Here is a 23,336-nt window from a genome sequence, read left to right as displayed (position 1 = left end):
TGATTGAGAGGGTGAAGGCATGTACAGAGCATCAGATTGGGGAAGAGCAGTGTGGTTTCAGAAGTGGTAGAGGATGTGTGGATCAGGTGTTTGATTTGAAGAAGGTATGTGAGAAATACTTAGAAAAGCAAATGGATTTGTATGTAGCATTTATGGATCTGGAGAAGGCATATGATAGAGTTAATAGAGATGCTCTGTGGAAGGTATTAAGAATATATGGTGTGGGAGGAAAGTTGTTAGAAGCAGTGAAAAGTTTTTATCGAGGATGTAAGGCATGTGTACGTGTAGGGAGAGAGGAAAGTGATTGGTTCTCAGTGAATGTAGGTTTGTGGCAGGGGTGTGTGATGTCTCCATGGTTGTTTAATTTGTTTATGGATGGGGTTGCTAGGGAGGTGAATGCAAGAGTTTTGGAAAGAGGGGCAAGTATGCAGTCTGTTGTGGTTGAGAGAGCTTGGGAAGTGAGTCAGTTGTTGTTCGCTGATGATACAGCGCTGGTGGCTGATTCATGTGAGAATATGCAGAAGCTGGTGACTGAGTTTGGTAAAGTGTGTGAAAGAAGAAAGTTAAGAGTAAATGTGAATAAGAGCAAGGTTATTAGGCACAGTAGGGTTGAGGGTCAAGTCAATTGGGAGGTAAGTTTGAATGGAGAAAAACTGGAGGAAGTAAAGTGTTTTAGATATCTGGGAGTGGATCTGGCAGCGGATGGAACCATGGAAGTGGAAGTGAATCATAGGGTGGGGGAGGGGGCGAAAATTCTGGGAGCCTTGAAGAATGTTTGGAAGTCGAGAACATAATCTCAGAAAGCAAAAATGGATATGTTTGAAGGAGTAGTGGTTCCAACAATGTTATATGGTTGCAAGGCGTGGGCTATGGATAGAGTTGTGCGCAGGAGGATGGATGTGCTGGAAATGAGATGTTTGAGGACAATATGTGGTGTGAGGTGGTTTGATCGAGTAAGTAATGTAAGGGTAAGAGAGATGTGTGGAAATAAAAAGAGTGTGGTTGAGAGAGCAGAAGAGGGTGTTTTGAAATGGTTTGGTCACATGGAGAGAATGAGTGAGGAAAGATTGACCAAGAGGATATATGTGTCAGAGGTGGAGGGAACGAGGAGAAGTGGGAGACCAAATTGGAGGTGGAAAGATGGAGTGAAAAAGATTTTGAGTGATCGGGGCCTGAACATGCAGGAGGGTGAAAGGGGTGCAAGGAATAGAGTGAATTGGAACGATGTGGTATACCGGGGTCGACGTGCTGTCAATGGATTGAACCAGGGCATGTGAAGCGTCTGGGGTAAACCATGGAAAGTTGTGTGGGGCCTGGATGTGGAAAGGGAGCTGTGGTTTCGGTGCATTATTACATGACAGCTAGAGACTGAGTGTGAACGAATGGGGCCTTTGTCGTCTTTTCTAGCGCTACCTCGCACACATGAGTGGGGAGGGGGTTGTTGTTCCGTGTGTGGTGAGGTGGCGATGGGAGTGAATAAAGGCAGACAGTATGAATTATGTACATGTGTATATATGTATGTGTCTGTGTGTGTATGTATATGTGTACATTGAGATGTATAGGTATGTATATTTGCATGTGTGGACGTGTATGTATATACATTGTGTATGGGGTGGGTTGGGCCATTAAATAACCTTACCAACCAGTCAACAATACAGTCACCCCCTTTTTTAATAAATTCCACTGCAATACCATCCAAACCTGCTGCCTTGCCAGCTTTCATCTTCCACAAAGCTTTTACTACCTCTTCTCTGTTTACCAAATCATTTTCCCTAACCCTCTCACTTTGCACACCACCTTGACCAAAACACCCTATATCTGCCACTCCATCATCAAACACATTCAACAAACCTTCAAAATACTCACTCCATCTCCCTCTCACATCACCACTACTTGTTATCACCTCCCCATTTGCACCCTTCACTGAAGTTCCCATTTGCTCCCTTGTCTTATGCACTTTATTCACCTCCTTCCAGAACATCTTTTTATTCTCCCTAAAATTTAATGATACTCTCTCACCCCAACTCTCATTTGCCCTCTTTTTCACCTCTTGCACCTTTCTCTTGACCTCCTGTCTTTCTTTTATACATCTCCCACTCAATTGCATTTTTTCCCTGCAAAAATCGTCCAAATGCCTCTCTCTTCTCTTTCACTAATAATCTTACTTCTTCATCCCACCACTCACTACCCTTTCTAATCAACCCACCTCCCACTCTTCTCATGCCACAAGCATCTTTTGCGCAATCCATCACTGATTCCCTAAATACATCCCATTCCTCCCCCACTCCCCTTACTTCCATTGTTTTCACCTTTTTCCATTCTGTACTCAGTCTCTCCTGGTACTTCCTCACACAAGTCTCCTTCCCAAGCTCACTTACTCTCACCACCCTCTTCACCCCAACATTCACTCTTCTTTTCTGAAAACCCATACAAATCTTCACCTTAGCCTCCATAAGATAATGATCAGACATCCCTCCAGTTGCACCTCTCAGCACATTAACATCCAAAAGTCTTTCGCGCGCCTGTCAATTAACACGTAATCCAATAACGCTCTCTGGCCATCTCTCCTACTTACATACGTATACTTATGTATATCTCGCTTTTTAAACCAGGTATTCCCAATCACCAGTCCTTTTTCAGCACATAAATCTACAAGCTCTTCACCATTTCCATTTACAACACTGAACACCCCATGTATACCAATTATTCCCTCAACTGCCACATTACTCACCTTTGCATTCAAATCCCCCATCACTATAACCCGGTCTCGTGCATCAAAACCACTAACACACTCATTCAGCTGCTCCCAAAACACTTGCCTCTCATGATCTTTCTTCTCATGCCCAGGTGCATATGCACCAATAATCACCCATCTCTTTCCATCAACTTTCAGTTTTACCCATATTAATCGAGAATTTACTTTCTTACATTCTATCACATACTCCCACAACTCCTGTTTCAGGAGTACTGCTACTCCTTCCCTTGCTCTTGTCCTCTCACTAACCCCTGACTTTACTCCCAAGACATTCCCAAACCACTCTTCCCCTTTACCCTTGAGCTTCGTTTCACTCAGAGCCAAAACATCCAGGTTCCTTTCCTCAAACATACTACCTATCTCTCCTTTTTTCACATCTTGGTTACATCTACATACATTTAGACACCCCAGTCTGAGCCTTCGAGGAGGATGAGCACTCCCCGCGTGACTCCTTCTGTTTCCCATTTTAGAAAGTTAAAAATACAAGGAGGGGAGGATTTCTGGCCCCCCGCTCCCGTCCCCTCTAGTCGCCTTCTACAACACGCGAGGAATGCGTGGGAAGTATTCTTTCACCCCTATCCCCAGGATATATATATATATATATACATTATTATTATATTTTCCCATTTGCTCCCTTTTCTTACGCACCCTATTTACCTCCCTCCAGAACATCTTTTTATTCTCCCTAAAATTTACTGATAGTCTCTCACCCCAACTCTCATTTGCCCTTTTTTTCACCTCTCGCACCTTTCTCTTGACCTCCTGTCTCTTTCTTTTATACACATATATCCTCTTGGTCAATCTTTCCTCACTCATTCTCTCCATGTGCCCAAACCATTTCAAAACACCCTCTTCTGCTCTCTCAACCACGCTCTTTTTATTTCCACACATCTCTCTTACCCTTACGTTACTTACTCGATCAAACCACCTCACACCACACATTGTCCTCAAACATCTCATTTCCAGCACATCCATCCTCCTGCGAACAACTCTATCCATAGCCCACGCCTCGCAACCATACAACATTGTTGGAACCACTATTCCTTCAAACATACCCATTTTTGCTTTCCGGGATAATGTTCTCAACTTCCACACATTTTTCAAGGCTCCCAAAATTTTCGCCCCCTCCCCCACCCTATGATCCACTTCCGCTTCCATGGTTCCATCCGCTGACAGATCCACTCCCAGATATCTAAAACACTTCACTTCCTCCAGTTTTTCTCCATTCAAACTCACCTCCCAATTGACTTGACCCTCAACCCTACTGTACCTAATAACCTTGCTCTTATTCACATTTACTCTTAACTTTCTTCTTCCACACACTTTACCAAACTCCGTCACCAGCTTCTGCAGTTTCTCACATGAATCCGCCACCAGCGCTGTATCATCAGCGAACAACAACTGACTCACTTCCCAAGCTCTCTCATCCCCAACAGACTTCATACTTGCCCCTCTTTCCAAGACTCTTGCATTTACCTCCCTAACAACCCCATCCATAAACAAATTAAACAACCATGGAGACATCACACACCCCTGCCGCAAACCTACATTCACTGAGAACCAATCACTTTCCTCTCTTCCTACACGTACACATGCCTTACATCCTCGATAAAAACCTTTAACTGCTTCTAACAACTTGCCTCCCACACCATATATTCTTAATACCTTCCACAGAGCATCTCTATCAACTCTATCATATGCCTTCTCCAGATCCATAAATGCTACATACAAATCCATTTGCTTTTCTAAGTATTTCTCACATACATTCTTCAAAGCAAACACCTGATCCACACATCCTCTACCACTTCTGAAACCACACTGCTCTTCCCCAATCTGATGCTCTGTACATGCCTTCACCCTCTCAATCAATACCCTCCCATATAATTTACCAGGAATACTCAACAAACTTATACCTCTGTAATTTGAGCACTCACTCTTATCCCCTTTGCCTTTGTACAATGGCACTATGCACGCATTCCGCCAATCCTCAGGCACCTCACCATGAGTCATACACACATTAAATAACCTTACCAACCAGTCAACAACACAGTCACCCCCTTTTTTAATAAATTCCACTGCAATACCATCCAAACCTGCTGCCTTGCCGGCTTTCATCTTCCGCAAAGCTTTTACTACCTCTTCTCTGTTTACCAAATCATTTTCCCTAACCCTCTCACTTTGCACAGCACCTCGACCCAAACACCCTATATCTGCCACTCTGTCATCAGACACATTCAACAAACCTTCAAAATACTCATTCCATCTCCTTCTCACATCACCACTACTTGTTATCACCTCCCCATTTACGCCCTTCACGATGTATAAAAAAAAAAAAAAAATATTATATTTTATTATACTTTGTCGCTGTCTCCCGCGTTTGCGAGGTAGCGCAAGGAAACAGATGAAAGAAATGGCCCAACCCCCCCCCCCATACACATGTATATACATACGTCCACACACGCAAATATACATACCTACACAGCTTTCCATGGTTTACCCCAGACGCTTCACATGCCTTGATTCAATCCACTGACAGCACGTCAACCCCGGTATACCACATCGCTCCAATTCACTCTATTCCTTGCCCTCCTTTCACCCTCCTGCATGTTCAGGCCCCGATCACACAAAATCTTTTTCACTCCATCTGTCCACCTCCAATTTGGTCTCCCTCTTCTCCTCGTTCCCTCCACCTCCGACACATATATCCTCTTGGTCAATCTTTCCTCACTCATTCTCTCCATGTGCCCAAACCATTTCAAAACACCCTCTTCTGCTCTCTCAACCACACTCTTTTTATTTCCATACATCTCTCTTACCCTTACGTTACTTACTCGATCAAACCACCTCACACCGCACATTGTCCTCAAACATCTCATTTCCAGCACATCCATCCTCCAGCGCACAACTCTATCCATAGCCCACGCCTCGCAACCATACAACATTGTTGGAACCACTATTCCTTCAAACATACCCATTTTTGCTTTCCGAGATAATGTTCTCGACTTCCACACATTCTTCAAGGCTCCCAGGATTTTCGCCCCCTCCCCCACCCTATGATCCACTTCCACGTCCATGGTTCCATCCGCTGCCAGATCCACTCCCAGATATCTAAAACACTTTACTTCCTCCAGTTTTGCTCTATTCAAACTTACCTCCCAATTGACTTGACCCTCAACCCTACTGTACCTAATAACCTTGCTCTTATTCACATTTACTCTTAACTTTCTTCTTTCACTCACTTTACCAAACTCAGTCACCAGCTTATGCAGTTTCTCACATGAATCAGCCACCAGCGCTGTATCATCAGCGAACAACAACTGACTCACTTCCCAAGCTCTATATATATGTTTGAAGGAATAGTGGTTCCAACAATGTTGTATGGTTGCGAGGCGTGGGCTATGGATAGAGTTGTGCGCTGGAGGATGGATGTGCTGGAAATGAGATGTTTGAGGACAATGTGCGGTGTGAGGTGGTTTGATCGAGTAAGTAACGTAAGGGTAAGAGAGATGTATGGAAATAAAAAGAGTGTGGTTGAGAGAGCAGAAGAGGGTGTTTTGAAATGGTTTGGGCACATGGAGAGAATGAGTGAGGAAAGATTGACCAAGAGGATATATGTGTCGGAGGTGGAGGGAACGAGGACAAGTGAGAGACCAAATTGGAGGTGGAAAGATGGAGTGAAAAAGATTTTGTGTGATCGGGGCCTGAACATGCAGGAGGGTGAAAGGAGGGCAAGGAATAGAGTGAATTGGATCGATGTGGTATACCGGGGTTGACGTGCTGTCAGTGGATTGAATCAGGGCATGTGAAGCGTCTGGGGTAAACCATGGAAAGCTGTGTAGGTATGTATATTTGCGTGTTTGGACGTATGTATATACATGTGTATGGGGGTGGGTTGGGCCATTTCTTTCGTCTGTTTCCTTGCGCTACCTCGCAAACGCAGGAGACAGCGGCAAAGCAAAAAAAAATAGAAAAGAAATATATATATATATATATATATATATTCAAACCATTCGCCATTTCCCGCATTAGCGAGGTAGCGTTAAGAACAGAGGACTGGGCCTTTGAGGGAATACCCTCACCTGGCCCAATTCTCTGTTCCTTCTTTTGGAAAATTGAAAAAAAAAAAAAAAAAAAAAAAAAAAACGAGAGGGGAGGATTTCCAGCCCCCCGCTCCCTCCCCTTTTAGTCGCCTTCTACGACACGCAGGGAATACGTGGGAAGTATTCTTAATCCCCTATCCCCAGGGATAATATATATATATATATATATATATATATATATATATATATATATATATATATATATATATATATATTTTTTTTTTTTTTTTTTTTATACTTTGTCGCTGTCTCCCGCGTTTGCGAGGTAGCGCAAGGAAACAGACGAAAGAAATGGCCCAACCCCCCCCATACACATGTACATACACACGTCCACACACGCAAATATACATACCTACACAGCTTTCCATGGTTTACCCCAGACGCTTCACATGCCTTGATTCAATCCACTGACAGCACGTCAACCCCTGTATACCACATCGCTCCAATTCACTCTATTCCTTGCCCTCCTTTCACCCTCCTGCATGTTCAGGCCCCGATCACACAAAATCCTTTTCACTCCATCTTTCCACCTCCAATTTGGTCTCCCTCTTCTCCTCGTTCCCTCCACCTCCGACACATATATCCTCTTGGTCAATCTTTCCTCACTCATTCTCTCCATGTGCCCAAACCATTTCAAAACACCCTCTTCTGCTCTCTCAACCACGCTCTTTTTATTTCCACACATCTCTCTTACCCTTACGTTACTTACTCGATCAAACCACCCCACACCACACATTGTCCTCAAACATCTCATTTCCAGCACATCCATCCTCCTGCGCACAACTCTATCCATAGCCCACGCCTCGCAACCATACAACATTGTTGGAACTACTATTCCTTCAAACATACCCATTTTTGCTTTCCGGGATAATGTTCTCGACTTCCACACATTTTTCAAGGCTCCCAAAATTTTCGCCCCCTCCCCCACCCTATGATCCACTTCCGCTTCCATGGTTCCATCCGCTGACAGATCCACTCCCAGATATCTAAAACACTTCACTTCCTCCAGCCTCTCACCATTCAAACTCACCTCCCAATTGACTTGACCCTCAACCCTACTGTACCTAATAACCTTGCTCTTATTGACATTTACTCTTAACTTTCTTCTTCCACACACTTTACCAAACTCCGTCACCAGCTTCTGCAGTTTCTCACATGAATCCGCCACTAGTGCTGTATCATCAGCGAACAACAACTGACTCACTTCCCAAGCTCTCTCATCCCCAACAGACTTCATACTTGCCCCTCTTTCCAAAACTCTTGCATTTACCTCCCTAACAACCCCATCCATAAACAAATTAAACAACCATGGAGACATCACACACCCCTGCCGCAAACCTACATTCACTGAGAACCAATCACTTTCCTCTCTTCCCACACGTACACATGCCTTACATCCTCGATAAAAACTTTTCACTGCTTCTAACAACTTGCCTCCCACACCATATATTCTTAATACCTTCCACAGAGCATCTCTATCAACTCTATCATATGCCTTCTCCAGATCCATAAATGCTACATACAAATCCATTTGCTTTTCTAAGTATTTCTCACATACATTCTTCAAAGCAAACACCTGATCCACACATCCTCTACCACTTCTGAAACCACACTGCTCTTCCCCAATCTGATGCTCTGTACATGCCTTCACCCTCTCAATCAATACCCTCCCATATAATTTACCAGGAATACTCAACAAACTTATACCTCTGTAATTTGAGCACTCACTCTTATCCCCTTTGCCTTTGTACAATGGCACTATGCAAGCATTCCGCCAATCCTCAGGCACCTCACCATGAGTCATACATACATTAAATAACCTTACCAACCAATCAACAATACAGTCACCCCCTTTTTTAATAAATTCCACTGCAATACCATCCAAACCTGCTGCCTTGCCGGCTTTCATCTTCCGCAAAGCTTTTACTACCTCTTCTCTGTTTACCAAATCATTTTCCCTAACCCTCTCACTTTGCACAGCACCTCGACCCAAACACCCTATATCTGCCACTCTGTCATCAGACACATTCAACAAACCTTCAAAATACTCATTCCATCTCCTTCTCACATCACCACTACTTGTTATCACCTCCCCATTTACGCCCTTTACTGAAGTTCCCATTTGCTCCCTTGTCTTACGCACCCTATTTACCTCCTTCCAGAACATCTTTTTATTCTCCCTAAAATTTACTGATAGTCTCTCACCCCAACTCTCATTTGCCCTTTTTTTCCCTCTTGCACCTTTCTCTTGACCTCCTGTCTCTTTCTTTTATACTTCTCCCACTCAATTGCATTTTTTCCCTGCAAAAATCGTCCAAATGCCTCTCTCTTCTCTTTCACTAATACTCTTACTTCTTCATCCCACCACTCACTACCCTTTCTAAACAGCCCACCTCCCACTCTTCTCATGCCACAAGCATCTTTTGCGCAATCCATCACTGATTCCCTAAATACATCCCATTCCTCCCCCACTCCCCTTACTTCCATTGTTCTCACCTTTTTCCATTCTGTACACAGAATATATATATATATATATATATATATATATATATATATATATATATATATATATATATATATATATATATTTTTTATTATACTTTGTCGCTGTCAACCGCGTTTGCGAGGTAGCGCAAGGAAACAGACGAAAGAAATGGCCCAACCCCCCCCATACACATGTATATACATACGTCCACACACGTAAATATACATACCTACACAGCTTTCCATGCCTTGATTCAATCCACTGACAGCACGTCAACCCCGGTATACCACATCGCTCCAATTCACTCTATTCCTTGCCCTCCTTTCACCCTCCTGCATGTTCAGGCCCCGATCACACAAAATCTTTTTCACTCCATCTTTCCACCTCCAATTAGGTCTCCCTCTTCTCCTTGTTCCCTCCACCTCCGACACATATATCCTCTTGGTCAATCTTTCCTCACTCATCCTCTCCATGTGCCCAAACCACTTCAAAACACCCTCTTCTGCTCTCTCAACCACGCTCTTTTTATTTCCACACATCTCTCTTACCCTTACGTTACTCACTCGATCAAACCACCTCACACCACACATTGTCCTCAAACATCTCATTTCCAGCACATCCATCCTCCTGCGCACAACTCTATCCATAGCCCACGCCTCGCAACCATACAACATTGTTGGAACCACTATTCCTTCAAACATACCCATTTTTGCTTTCCGAGATAATGTTCTCGACTTCCACACATTCTTCAAGGCCCCCAGAATTTTCGCCCCCTCCCCCACCCTATGATCCACTTCCGCTTCCATGGTTCCATCCACTGCCAGATCCACTCCCAGATATCTAAAACACTTCACTTCCTCCAGTTTTTCTCCATTCAAACTATTTATTTTGCCTTGTCGCTGTCACCCGCGTTAGCAAGGTAGCGCAAGGAAACAGACGAAAGAATGGCCCAACCCACCCACATATATGTGTATATACATACATGTCCACACACACAAATATACATACCTATACATCTCAACGTATACATATATATACACACATGTACATAATTCATACTGTCTGCCTTTATTCATTCCCATCGCCATCCTGCCACACATGAAATGACAACGCCCTCCCCCTCGTGTGCGAGGTATCGCTAGGAAAAGACAACAAAGGCCACACTGCGACGATGAGGTAGCACCAGGAGCAGAGAGAGAGAGAGAGAGAGAGAGAGAGGGGCCACATTTGTGCACATCAAATATCTAGATTTCATGTGCACTGCACAGAAATCCCAATCCCCTATCAACTGCTCCCTAAAGACCTTCCTGTGGTTTCCTTGATGCTTCACATGTTCTGCTTTAGTCCACTGACAGCATGACACCCCCCCTGTATAACACATTGCTCCAATTCATGTCCTGTTTCACTCATCAACCTCCATGTTCTAGCCCCATGTACTTAAAATATTTTCAATCCCATCCCTCCACCTCCAATTTGCTCCAGGTTCAAGTCCCAGACACTCAAAGTACTGTTCACTCAGTCCTTCTGTCTCCTATTTGCTATCCCTATTCTCCTTGTCCCCAACATATCTGACACATATATCCTCTTTGTCAACCTCTCCTTGCTCATTCCCTCCGTATGTTCACATCACTTCAACTCGTCACCTTCAGCTTTCCCAAATATGCATATGTTACCAGACTCTGCCTGCAAGAGGTTGCATTGTGAGTAAAAAGTCACATTTGGTGACACTGATACCTTGGGTAACACCAGGACTCTTTCTAAGAAAGAGGTTCTCGGCTAATCCTAAATAACTTAATAAATATACTTCAGAGTTTGTTGAATTTGCTCAGACTTTCTAAATGGGTAAATGTCTTTTCAGATTCCATTGGGTTACATTTCCACCAAAGTTGAATCTAAATTTGGCCCACGGTGGGGTAACATGATTGTTTGGTCATCACTCATCCTTGGTCAGCCACTAGGAATAATGGTCTATTACCATGATTACATGGTAAAGACTCTTGATCCAACTATGCTAGATTTGTGAGATAATTTTTACCTTAGAATTTTAATATATTTTATATAATTTTCCAGAGGTTGGTGCAGGAACAACTTGTAGCCATAAAATTATGCATGTTAGCTGGACGAAATTTACTTTTCAAGCAAATATCCATATATTTCATAGAGATTGTTACAGTATTACAGATACGAACTGTATGATATTGTATAGTATGAATTTTATAATGGGCAAAATATGCCTTATGATGCTTCTTTGATAATAAGGCACATGAATCTACTACAGTTCCTAAGTCTGGCTGTAAATTTTACATGAATAAACTCCTGTACATTAATGGTCTATTTTTCATGATCTCCTATTGTATATTTAGGGGAATGGGAATATCATTGTTATGGGCCCCACATTCCAATGGGTCAACTACAAGGGTCTTGCCCTTCTTGTATTCCTGTCTGTAATCACTAAAACCAAATTCACCAAGGCTTCTAGATACATATCAGATAACCACAGCAGACCATAAGTCTCTCTCTCAAGAGAGAGAAACTAGTACCATAACACGCATCTCCCAGGGGGTTAACCATAAGTATCTATCCCCATAAGTATCTATCCCCACTCCCTGTGTCACAAGTGAATAAGCAAAAGGGTCTCCTGTAAAGCAAGTGAATGAACCACAAACTATTACACAACAATGTAAGCCAAGTGTCAGGTGTTGTGCTTTTTTATCATAAGGTACCTCCACCAGTTCAGAAGTAAAAAGTTGTGTCATTATATGATACTTAAGGCACCAGCCCAACTGTGCTAATGATAATTACCCCTTAATATATAGTACTTTCAGTTCCCTAAGTCATATTTCTTTATAAGGCTAGGTGGCAATCGTGTAAGTTAGGTAATCTGGAGTCAGCATGGGAGCGGTGGCTGATATTAGGAGTAAACTTGTTAGTTTCCCTGTAACCCCTGTACTTTAAAAGATTGTTTGTCCTGCTGTGTTCCTACTCATGTCAGTTCATGTCTCACCCTCGCTGTTTATATATCCTCATATATAATAGTAAGTTAGTAGAGATTATACCTGAGAACAGTATGTTTTGATAACTCCAGTGAATCTGATCATCTCAAGAGATTCTACTTGTGTTCAAGTTATCTAGCTATAACATCGAACACTTGGTAGACAATTAATATGATTATTATCTCACATATACATACACAAACACACACACAGTTGATAAAGACAGCATACAAAAGTTCAAGATGATGTATGATAGTGGAAAAATGTTTAAAAGACAGGGCCCCTGAGTGTAATACTCCTTCCACATACAGTACAAATAGGTAATTGCATATGCAGTATGTGCTAAATAAGTGTGCACATTTACTACATAAACCACTTGAATTACTGTCCAGGAAGTCACTAAAGAGAGGCAAACTGCCACAGAAATGAAAAATGGCAAACGTCATACCCATATATAAGAAAGGAGACCAAGTATAGGTGTTGAACTACACACTGGTCTCACTAACGATTACGATATGCAAAGTTCAGGCAAAGATTATTAGAAAGCAAGTGGATGACTATCTACAGGATAGAAATTTTCTAAGTAAGAGACTGCATTATTTTAGGCAAAGGTCACATAAAACTAACCTCTTAAGAATTCCATGAGAGAGTTAGTTCAATCCTGGACAAAAGGGAAAGCTGGAAAGACTATGTGTCTGGACTGCCAGAAGGCTTCGACACAACAGTAAGGAGGACTGATTAAGAAGTCTAATCATCAGGCAGGAATATGAGGGAAACTCCTATGATGATTGGAAGTTGGAGGGAATAAAATAAGTACTTTTGAGGAGCCATTTCCAAATGGGTTGAGGTGCCTTGCTGAGTATCATAGTTCGCTTTTGGGGCCATTACTCTTGTTCTGGGACTAACACTCTTTTTGGTGACTTAACTTGTCTGAAGGTATGGAATCCTACCTAAGTATGTTTGCAGATGATGCAAAAGTCATGAGGGAAGTGAAAAATGAGGATTACTTCACTGTGAAAGGGGACCTAAGACCCAAATTTGGCTAGTCTGAAACATGGTTGATCAAACCAAATGTAAAGAATGAGAAAGAGATCAAGTAAAAGGTAATTTGATTATGATTACACTGGTCAACAGTTAATTTTCATCACACATGGCTTGTGTACTTAGTGTAGTATTGGATGCTGATTTCAAAAATGCAATCCATTTTCTTATATCACGTCTATCTTTCAGCAGGGCCAAATCTCTTGGGGAAAGTAAAGCTGAACTTTTAGCATCTTGTCTAAAAGGAAAATGTCTGCTCAAGAAGGACGCTTTCATAACTTATTCAGGAAAAGAAATCAGACTCTTCTCACTTTTCTGGTTTAGTTTGGTTTAGTTATGAGAATTCCCTTCATCCCATTCTTGGTAATTTATTCATGGAACACTTTGAGACTGAAATTCAAACTTCAATCAGTAACCATCCTAAAAACTGATTCAGATACATTGATGGTGTGTAGTCCTTATGGCCACCTTCCTCAGACTGTAATGTTTTCTTTAATGAATTAAAGAACATTCACCCTATCATCAAATTCAAGAATGAACAGGAACAAGAAGGCAAACTGCCAATTCTTGATGTGATGATAAGTGGGGAATCTGATCACTTATCCTCAAGAGCTACAGGAAGCCTACCAATGCTGAAAATCATATTATTTTTCAGTGCATGATCATTCGGTAAAAAATGTCTCTAACTATGTCTTTTAAGAGCACTGCAAATACGTGATTCCCTCAAGTCTAGAAGATGAATGAAACCATGTAAGACGTACTTTTAGGCATTTATGTCAACCTAAGTGGATTGTGAACAAGACTTTGTGGAAAGTGAGGAAGACATTTTATACATCATGTAAAAATAATGAAGGAAAGGATGATAGATCTAAGTGTATGGTTTTGCCTTATTCTCCCAACTTAACTAATGTACAACTGGTAGTAAAATCAGTGCTTTTAATGTTGCCTTCTAATATAACAACACTCTAAGTAAGACCTTTATCAAAAGTTGGCCAAATCATCAGAAATTTGGGAGTGTTAATGCCACTCAATGTAAGTCATGTAAAGATGTTCATAACCGGACAGGTAAAACAGAAACTGAAAGATGCTACTGGCACAATCTTTCAGTACACAGAAGTGACCATAGCAATGCTATTCCTAAGCACTGCCAAGAAAACAATCGCCCAGTAGATATTTCCACCCTCATTGGATTACACTTCCTGTAAGTCATTGAATCTGTCGCTTATGATAATAACTTTAACCTGTCCCCAAGTAACTTTAAAGCACAACCTATAATCAACCAAATCATTATAAAAGAATTATCTAAACAAGATAGCATATGAAGAATAAGTGAACATATATCTAGCTACCCAAAATAACAACCACCCCCTATGTACATAAGCCCCCTTAACCACAAGGCATTCCAAACATCCCCTTTAATCGCCAGGACAGTTACTACTCTGGCATAGGAGTAACTGGGTGTATAAACCTGTGTGCTTGTGTTGGGATTTTAAATTTTGTGAAATGCTTACACCCGATGAGGCGGATTGTCTCCATGAATCATGTTGTGTATTGTAGTTTCAATAAATAAGATCATTTGAATTCCTACTGAGATTATCCCTCCATCATTATCATCAAGGATTAGTGTGATCGTCATGTTATCAACAGTATATATATATATCTATATATGATATTCAGTATATTCAAATTAATAATTCATTATTATCATTCATTAGAATTTGAAGCGAAAGGACTGAAAAAAATAATCCAGCAATACATGATAACTTTCACTTCTGACACACAGATGCCAAAGGGGACAATCCAGTATTATTCACCATCTGTACTACATGTACCTATAATTATCTACATACGAAATTTAATGAATTTTAAAAGCAAAAAGAAAGTAAAATATATGTACATACAGAAATGTAATTTTCCAGTAGCAATGATTCTTTTTTTTTCATATTTGCCTTATCCTGCATTAGCAAGGTAGCATTAAGATCAGAGGAGTGAGCCTTAGAGGGTATATCCTCTCTTGGCCCACCTCTCCACTCCTTCTTATGGAAAATTATAAACGGGAGGGGAGGATTTCCATCCCCCTGCTCCCTCCCCTTTTAGTCGCCTTCTACAACATGCAGGGAATACGTGGGAAGTATTCTTTCTCCCCTATCCCAGGGATAGCAATGATTCTTATCATTATGAAAAATGCTGATCTTCCTGAAGTCTTTCAAGTAACACCTAAAACAGTCTGTGACTCTATGTCCCATATAATACCCATTTTATAACCTAGTTAATTATCAGCATTAAACTCTAGGGTTTTGCAGTTCTCCTGGTTGAGGATTTTGGTGATCGTTTGTTGGTTGTTCATCACTGTTGGTGCCTTCATCAAGGACACTATTGTTGTTTTTTGCTTCTAGTTGCTGCTGCCACATATTACTGTACATACCACCAAATGCTAACAGTTCATCATGTCTGGAAGAAAATACAGTATAATCATACAAAATGAAATGTACACTAAATTGCTGAAAAAAATTGCAATATGTCAAGGAACCTATGTGGTTACATCATGAAAAGACTCCTGCCAAGAGTCTCCATGCATTTAGGTAGCAACCAACACTATCATAAGTCCAACATTTTTGAAATCCCAAAGAAAGTTACACTCACTGAGTTTAGCTTTTCCCTGTTCTTCATCTTTCTCATAGATATCTTCAGCATCAATCCATGTGTCTGGTTGGACTTGCTGCACAAACTACATTTCATAACCCTTAGTCTGCATGATTTAATACATTTCTCTTTCTACTACATAATTTCTTTTGACATACTCCCTTCATGAATAAAGATTTCAACAATGTTTCTTTCTTTTTCTTTCAAACTATTCGCCATTTCCCACATTAGCGAGGTAGCGTTAAGAACATAGGACTGGGCCTTTGAGGGAATACCCTCACCTGGCCCAATTCTCTGTTCCTTCTTTTGGAAAATTAAAAAAAAACAAAAAAAAACGAGAGGGGAGGATTTCCAGCCCCCCGCTCCCTCCCCTTTTAGTCGCCCTCTACGACACGCAGGGAATACGTGGGAAGTACTCTGCATTAAATGCCGTTGCCAAAATAGGAGAGTTCTTAAGTTTATCTACCAGCTTATGTTCTAAGTGAAACCCTTGTATTAAGAGAATAAGTCAGGCATTCAATTCAATCATATGTACATAAACATACTGAGATAATACTGGATGTTAGAGCTATACTCTGTCATTGTATGACTGCAATATGTGCTTGGATGAGGATATGATTTGATTTTATCATTCAGCTATGGTGGATGTGTTCTCTTCTGTCCCCAAGTAAAGTCTTACAATACAAAGCAAGAAAGGTGATGCCCTCCTTGCTAGACTTCTCCATTCATCATCAAGATCTTGAATATCTCCTACAAATGTACTAGATTTAGAAAATCTCAATAAGTTGAGAAATTTGGCTACAATCCCAGTGTCAACTGATGTAAATGGACATGAATGTGACCTAATGAAATTTACCAGAAATCTGCTGAGGTACAAGACAATAAGGGTTCAGCCAAATTTCTGGTGTTCTGTAATAATGCTATGCAGATGCAGAGACTGCATTTCGAGCATTAAAATTGTATTTGACTCCCTCATGATCAGTCTTATAAGCACAATACAATAACTGTATAAGGAGTTTCTTTACCAAATGGCAATGGTCAAAGCCTGTCAGGTGAGATCTGCTGTAACCTGTCTCTATATGTTTCAGGTACAAATTATTAAATCCACAAGTGCATTGCCAGGAGCAACATACTTTAAACAAAATCATCATCCACATCCACATAATGTGGATGATTTCAACAATGTATTCTTCATATAAATTGTTCCATATCTATTTCTCATTTTCACACAAGTCATGCAAAAGAGCATTTTCCTTGATAGTTTGGATCATACTTTCAATATCTCCTTCATATCTGCCACTACTGACCTCTGCTTTTGACACAGCAGGTAACTCTACATCCTTTATAGATACTGGATAACTGCAGTCTTACCAGTAGTCCATGAAGCATGTAAAGTGTGTCCTGCATCATATTTCTACTAATTCTTTGTCATTCCTTCTTTTCTTCGTTCTAAATTCCTAGAAAAAAAAAAGTCTTCCATTTTCATAATCTGTGAAGATGTAATATATTTCAGATATTTCAGATACTTTCCATGGCTTACACAAGATGTTTCACATGCCTAGGTTCAGTCCATTGACAGCACATTGACCCCGATATACCACATCTTTCCAATTCAATCTATTCCTTGCCCACCCCTCATCCTCCAGCATGTTCAGGCCCCGATCACTCAAAATCATTTTCACTTCATTTTTCAACATCCAATTTGGTCTCTCACTTCTCCTTGTTCCCTCCACCTCTGACACATATATATACTCTGTGTCAACCTTTCCTCACTCATTCATTCCGTATGTCCACACCATTTCAACACACCCTCTTCTGCTATCTCAACCACACTCTTTTTATTACCACACATCTCTCTTACCCTTTCATTACTTACTCGATTAAACCATCTCACACCACATATTGTCCTTAAACATTTCATTTCCAACATATCCACCCTCCTCTGTACAACCCTAGCTATAGCCCATGCCTTGTAACCATGCAACACTGTTGGAAGTACTATTCCTTCAAACATACCATTTTTGCTCCCCAAGATAATGTTCTCTCTTTCCACACATTCTGAATTACTCCCAGAAATTTTGCCCCCTCCCCCACCCTGTGACTCACTTCCACTTCCATAGTTCCATTTGCTGCCATGTCCAATCACTTTTCTCTCTTCCTACTCATACATATGCCTTACACCCTTGATGAAAACTTCTCTGCATTTAGCAGCTCACCTCCCACACCATATATTCTTAAGCCCTTCCACAAAGCATCTTTATCAACCCTATCATATGCCTTCTCCAGATCCATAAATGCTACTTACAAATCCATGTTTTTCTAAGTATTTCTCACATATATTCTTCAAAGTAAACACATGATCCACACATCCTCTTCCACTTCTAAAACCATACTGTTCCTCCCCAATCTGATGCTCTGTACATGCCATCATCCTCTCAATCATTGCCTTCCCATACAATTTTCCAGGAATACTCAACAAATTTATGCCTTTGTAGTTTGAACACTCAACTTCATCCCCTTGGCCTTTGTACGGTGGCAATATACGTGCATTCTGCCAATCCTCAGGCACTTCACCATGATCCATACATACAATGAACATCCTTACCAACCAATCAATAACACAGTCATCCCCTTTCTTAATAAATTCAACTGCAATACCATCAACTCCTGCTGCCTTGCCGGATTTCATGTATACATACAGAGGCATAAGTTCATTGAGTATTCCTAAAAACTGTATGGGAGGGTATTGACTGAGAAGGTGAAGGCATGTACAGAGCAACAGATTGGGGAGCAGGAGTGTGATTTTAGAAGTGGTAGAGAATGTGTGGATCAGGTGTTTACTTTGAAGAATACATGTGAGAAATACTTAGAAAAACAGATGGATTTGTGTGTAGCATTTATGGTTCTGGAGAAGGCATATGATAGGGCTGATAAAGATGCTTAATAAAAAATAAATGAATAGAGACAAGGGAAAGTAATTATGAATTTTGGAGAAAGTAAAAGACGTGTCTTTTAAAATTTGCTTGGTCATAGTTATTGGGAAACATATGAGAGGATAAAAGTTCCAGAGCTTCGAGGTGTAGGGAAAGAAACAGTTATCAAAATGACCCAACCTTGATTGCGAAGACACAGTAATCATGTTGAGTATTGCATGCCCTAACTAGTGATGGGGGCACAAAAGCAGCCAGCTCTCAGAAGCAAACCAAAGTAATCTATCTATTTCTCAGATGTTCATTTTTCACTGGGAACTCCCATCAAGGGGGTGGTTACGGCAAAAGAGTCTCCACTTATCTCTGTCCATACATGGCTCCTTCACTTGCACCATTCCACGTATTCTTCCACCATTTCTCTCCCTCCAGTACTTTTCTACTCTATCTTCCTAAGTCACAAGTGGTCTTCCTATCACACCAACCCCTTTAATTGTACAATCATACACTCTTCTTGTAAACTCTGTTTCATGCATTCTTTCTGCATGTCCAAACCACTGCAAAGTATTACATTTCACTCACTCTACCACTATACAATTCATCCCCTTTGCATTCCCTGACATACCACATCTCTCATAAACCCTGTCATTTCTTTCTTCATTCTATCTAGTCATAACACTTGCTCCACTCAAATAAATCATTTCCATAGCCTGAATTCTTGATCTCTGTGACTCATTCCACATCCATGTGTCTGCTGCATATTTCAGTGTTAGGAAGACTATACTGTCCCTAAATTCTTTCTTCACTTCCATCCTTACACTTCTACCCTTCATTATTCTATCATGGGACCCAATGACTCTTCTACTTTGTACTGCTCTCTTCCTTATCCCTCCTTCCATATCACCAAATATACCCAAGATAGCTCTTAAATACTTAAATTCTCTCACCTCTTCCCATCTTTCTCCCTCCATATCTATAACACAGTATAATACACTTTCTTCTTTCACTGAATATGGCTCTGCAAAATCTAAACTTTCACTCTGTTTACTTTCAAACACCATTTCTTTACTTTTCTTTAAAAAATCTTAATTTTGATGATTGAAGAGGAAAACTTAATTAGACATTTAAGAGTTTATAAACAAAGAGATGCAACAAACTAACCTGCCACGTTCTAAAATCATTCCATCCTTTAGAAGAAGAATTGTGTCTGCATGAATAACTGTAGAAAGACGGTGAGCTATTATCACCACTGTGCGGTCAGTACACACCCTCTGTAGTGCACTCTATGAAAGAAATGTGAGTCAGAAAATAAAAACACAATAACAGTGAGTCATTATAATCAATGCATTATTACATATCAAATAAACCTTGTTTTCACAACATAAAAGCTCCTTATGAGAGAAAATATAATTCGAAAACTATCTTTATTACAAAACAATATCGCACATCTAAACCTCTGTGGGGTTGGCATAATGGCATAGTTCAAGAGAATACAACTGGAATCATCTTAATTTGGCATATGTTCATCAACTGTATTTTGATTCAGTTGAAAATGCAGCTCCTCCATACTTATATTAAAAAACAAAAGCTATCAAAATATAAAAGTGAGCATGCATCTTCAACAAGGTTAATAGAATAGATGAAAAATTTTTGGAAAATAGATGAAGTGAAAAGGCAGCAGGGATGTAAGAAAATGAGTTTGCAGAACCTTCCTGCAGAAGAAGCCAATGAGCAAATGTGAAAGCCCTCCAAATCTCTTTGGGAATAAAATAATAATAGCCTAATGAGACCCTAAGGGTAAATCCATCTTCTGCCTTCTAGCATAGGATTACCTTGTGAGCACACTAAACCTACCATCCTATCATTGAACACATTCAACTGTCCTGCAAATTATTCATTCCATCTCTTTCACCTCTTCTTTGTTTGTTACCACTTCCCCATTCACTCACCTCATTGTTGCTCCCATCCATTCTCTTGTTCTCCTTACACTATTCACATTTCTCATTTTCCTTGAAGTTCATCAATATTTTTTCACCCTACCTTTCATTTGATGTATTTTCAAGCTTGCATGCCTTTCTCTTGACCTCCTGCCCTTTCTCTTGTGCACTTCTCAAACTATCACACTCCATCCCTGCAGATATCATCCACACACTTCTCTTTTCTTATTCACTAACAGTTTAACTTCATCAAACCACCACTCACCACCCTGTCTCACAGGCCAACTTTCCCAAATGCATGCCACACACTTCATCGACAAATGTATCAAGGGCTAGAACAAGCCCTGAGGAAAACAACATCTCTCACCCATTGTGCCATTGAAAGGGGGACCCAGGGAGGTTCTTTGGGGTTATTCTGCTCTCTTTTGTAACCTTTTAACTCACTAACAAATTCCTAAATGGAGAAAGTAATGAGCTCATAATCCAAGCAAAGTGCAAGGAGTGCATTATGTAATGATAATGATGATAAAGTTAGGTCCAGGCTTTCTGTTTTACATTTAATATAGGGTTGAGTGGGATTTGAAAATAAGAGGAGCTTAGTCCTCGGCTCCTCAATGGACCCCAGGGCAGCAACTCCCTTTGACTCCCTCTCATCGAGCCTTAATCTCTCTTGGTATCTCTGCAAACAGGCTTCTTTTTCATGCTCATTCACTTTCACCACTTCTTTCACTTATTCCTCTTTTCCTAAATCCACAGCGAACTTTTACATTCATCTTTACCAAAAAATGACACTTCCAGCACATTCACACCAAACAAACTCTCTTTTCCATACTTCTCAATTATCAAAAAATCCAGCTATGCCCAGTGATCCCAACCCCACTAATCTATATATAATTTTGCATGCACTTTTTTCACACAAATCCTTTTTCAGTATAAAACTCAACAATCTGTTCCCCATTTTCACTTACACTGAGTACAACATATGTACCCCACACTTATATCCCCAACTTTCACTTCATCTACTCTTGCATTCAATTCACTCAGCTTCTCCCAAACAACACCACTTTCTTCTCCAACCCTTTTAAGTACTTACCATCACTTGCTTTTAATACTGGTTGTTCTATGTTATGTTGTAATATGTTCCACTGATGTTCTATCAAACATACATTTTATTAGAAACATCTTTTGTATGGGTTTATGAATTTGGTACATCCAATAAAGATGGGTGTGGATTAATACAACATTACCTACCAAATAAAAAAACACATATCATAGTAAAATAATTGGGTAGGATGAGCAGAAACGATAAAGAATGATTTAGAAGACTGAAAGTAAGACAAAGCAAAGTGAGTGAATAAAAGTGAATGAAAAAGTGAAATCAGCTGATGAGCACATAGACTATGGTACATGAAGGAGGTTCTCAATAAGTCACACCTTTAGTTTCTAGATGACACAGAAATCAAAAATGGTGCTGAAAAATAAAAGGTTGTCCTGCTCAGAGTATTCTGGACTATAAGAGTGTCTGTCTCATAATTATGCTCCTCAAGGAATTATAAGCTATCAAATGTTTAAAAAATCCTGAAAACCTCATGATTAAAGTTATTTAGAGTATGTTTATAACTGAAAAAAATCTGAATGATTCTAGTTGTATAAAAAAAAACTGTCTTTCTTTATGAGATGAAAATCTCTCTATATAATACTATACTAATGCCAAAAATTTTATCTACAATTTTTTACCATCATAATATCAGTAATCAAAATTCATTTCATCCATTTCTCTCACCTGAATGTTTCTCTCTGTTTGTGTGTCCAGAGCACTGGTGGCTTCATCTAGCAATATGAAAGTTGGATTTTTCAGCAAAGTGCGAGCAATAGCAACACGTTGTTTCTCCCCTCCACTCAGCTTCAGCCCTCTCTCACCCACCTGGATTAGAAACAGTTATTCGTAACTATTTTAAGTTTTCTATTTTTCCTTGGATATTCATTTATTTTTATTAGGCTTTAAATCTAGAGGAAACCAAGTTTGTACAAGCTACCCTTTCCCACCCTCATTTTTCAAATTGGAAGGTGCACTTTATCAGTATGAAAGGAATCCTTATGTCTATCTACCTTTATCTCTGATGCCTATTCCCTCCAGGAACTTCCATAAAGGGAATGGCCAAGGCAAGATTCTCCATTCATCCCTGTCTTTACATGCCTCTCTCACATACATCATTTCACACACTCTTCCCCTATTTTTCTTCCTCCTGTATTCTTCTATTCTATTTCCTTGTCCCAAGCAAATTTCATTAGCACCATTAGATAAAACTGGGGTCAGTCATCCACATAACACAATAGGACTGCATAGCAGTGTTGAAATATAGTATGATTTGATAAAACTATCTTGATACAGCATGTGAGCCTAAATTACTCTTTTCATTACACCACAAGCCATCAGAATGCATTGCAATCTCAG

At 40.3% G+C, this 23,336-nt stretch overlaps 2 protein-coding genes across 7 annotated transcripts in view; one reads left to right on the top strand and one right to left on the bottom strand.

The window, feature by feature from the left end:
* The window catches only part of mdy (diacylglycerol O-acyltransferase), a 98,097-nt gene extending 86,430 nt beyond the window's left edge, over positions 1-11,667 (top strand). For all 3 annotated transcript variants that reach the window (XM_071671792.1, XM_071671790.1, XM_071671791.1), the window contains one exon: positions 11,199-11,667. In XM_071671792.1, the coding sequence (XP_071527893.1) occupies positions 11,199-11,262 (64 nt within the window). In that variant the 3' untranslated portion in view covers positions 11,263-11,667. The remainder of the gene's footprint in view (positions 1-11,198) is intronic.
* A 3,458-nt stretch (positions 11,668-15,125) lies between these two features.
* Positions 15,126-23,336, bottom strand: part of Hmt-1 (ABC transporter ATP-binding protein/permease Hmt-1) — a 145,476-nt gene continuing 137,265 nt past the window's right edge. For 3 of the 4 annotated variants that reach the window (XM_071671788.1, XM_071671787.1, XM_071671789.1), the window contains exons 14-16: positions 22,665-22,805; positions 20,106-20,227; positions 15,126-15,825 (exon numbers count right to left, since the gene is read on the bottom strand). In XM_071671788.1, the coding sequence (XP_071527889.1) occupies positions 15,657-15,825; positions 20,106-20,227; positions 22,665-22,805 (432 nt within the window). In that variant the 3' untranslated portion in view covers positions 15,126-15,656. Of the gene's footprint in view, positions 15,826-20,105; positions 20,228-22,664; positions 22,806-23,336 lie in introns of those variants that run through there. The other variant, XR_011713896.1, reaches the window with a different exon arrangement.

Source organism: Panulirus ornatus, chromosome 17, assembly GCF_036320965.1.
Source record: "Panulirus ornatus isolate Po-2019 chromosome 17, ASM3632096v1, whole genome shotgun sequence".
In the NCBI taxonomy this organism is placed as follows: Eukaryota; Metazoa; Arthropoda; class Malacostraca; order Decapoda; family Palinuridae; genus Panulirus; species Panulirus ornatus.
Note: the sequence above shows the minus strand (reverse complement) of the source record. Positions and strands in the feature narration are given on the sequence as shown.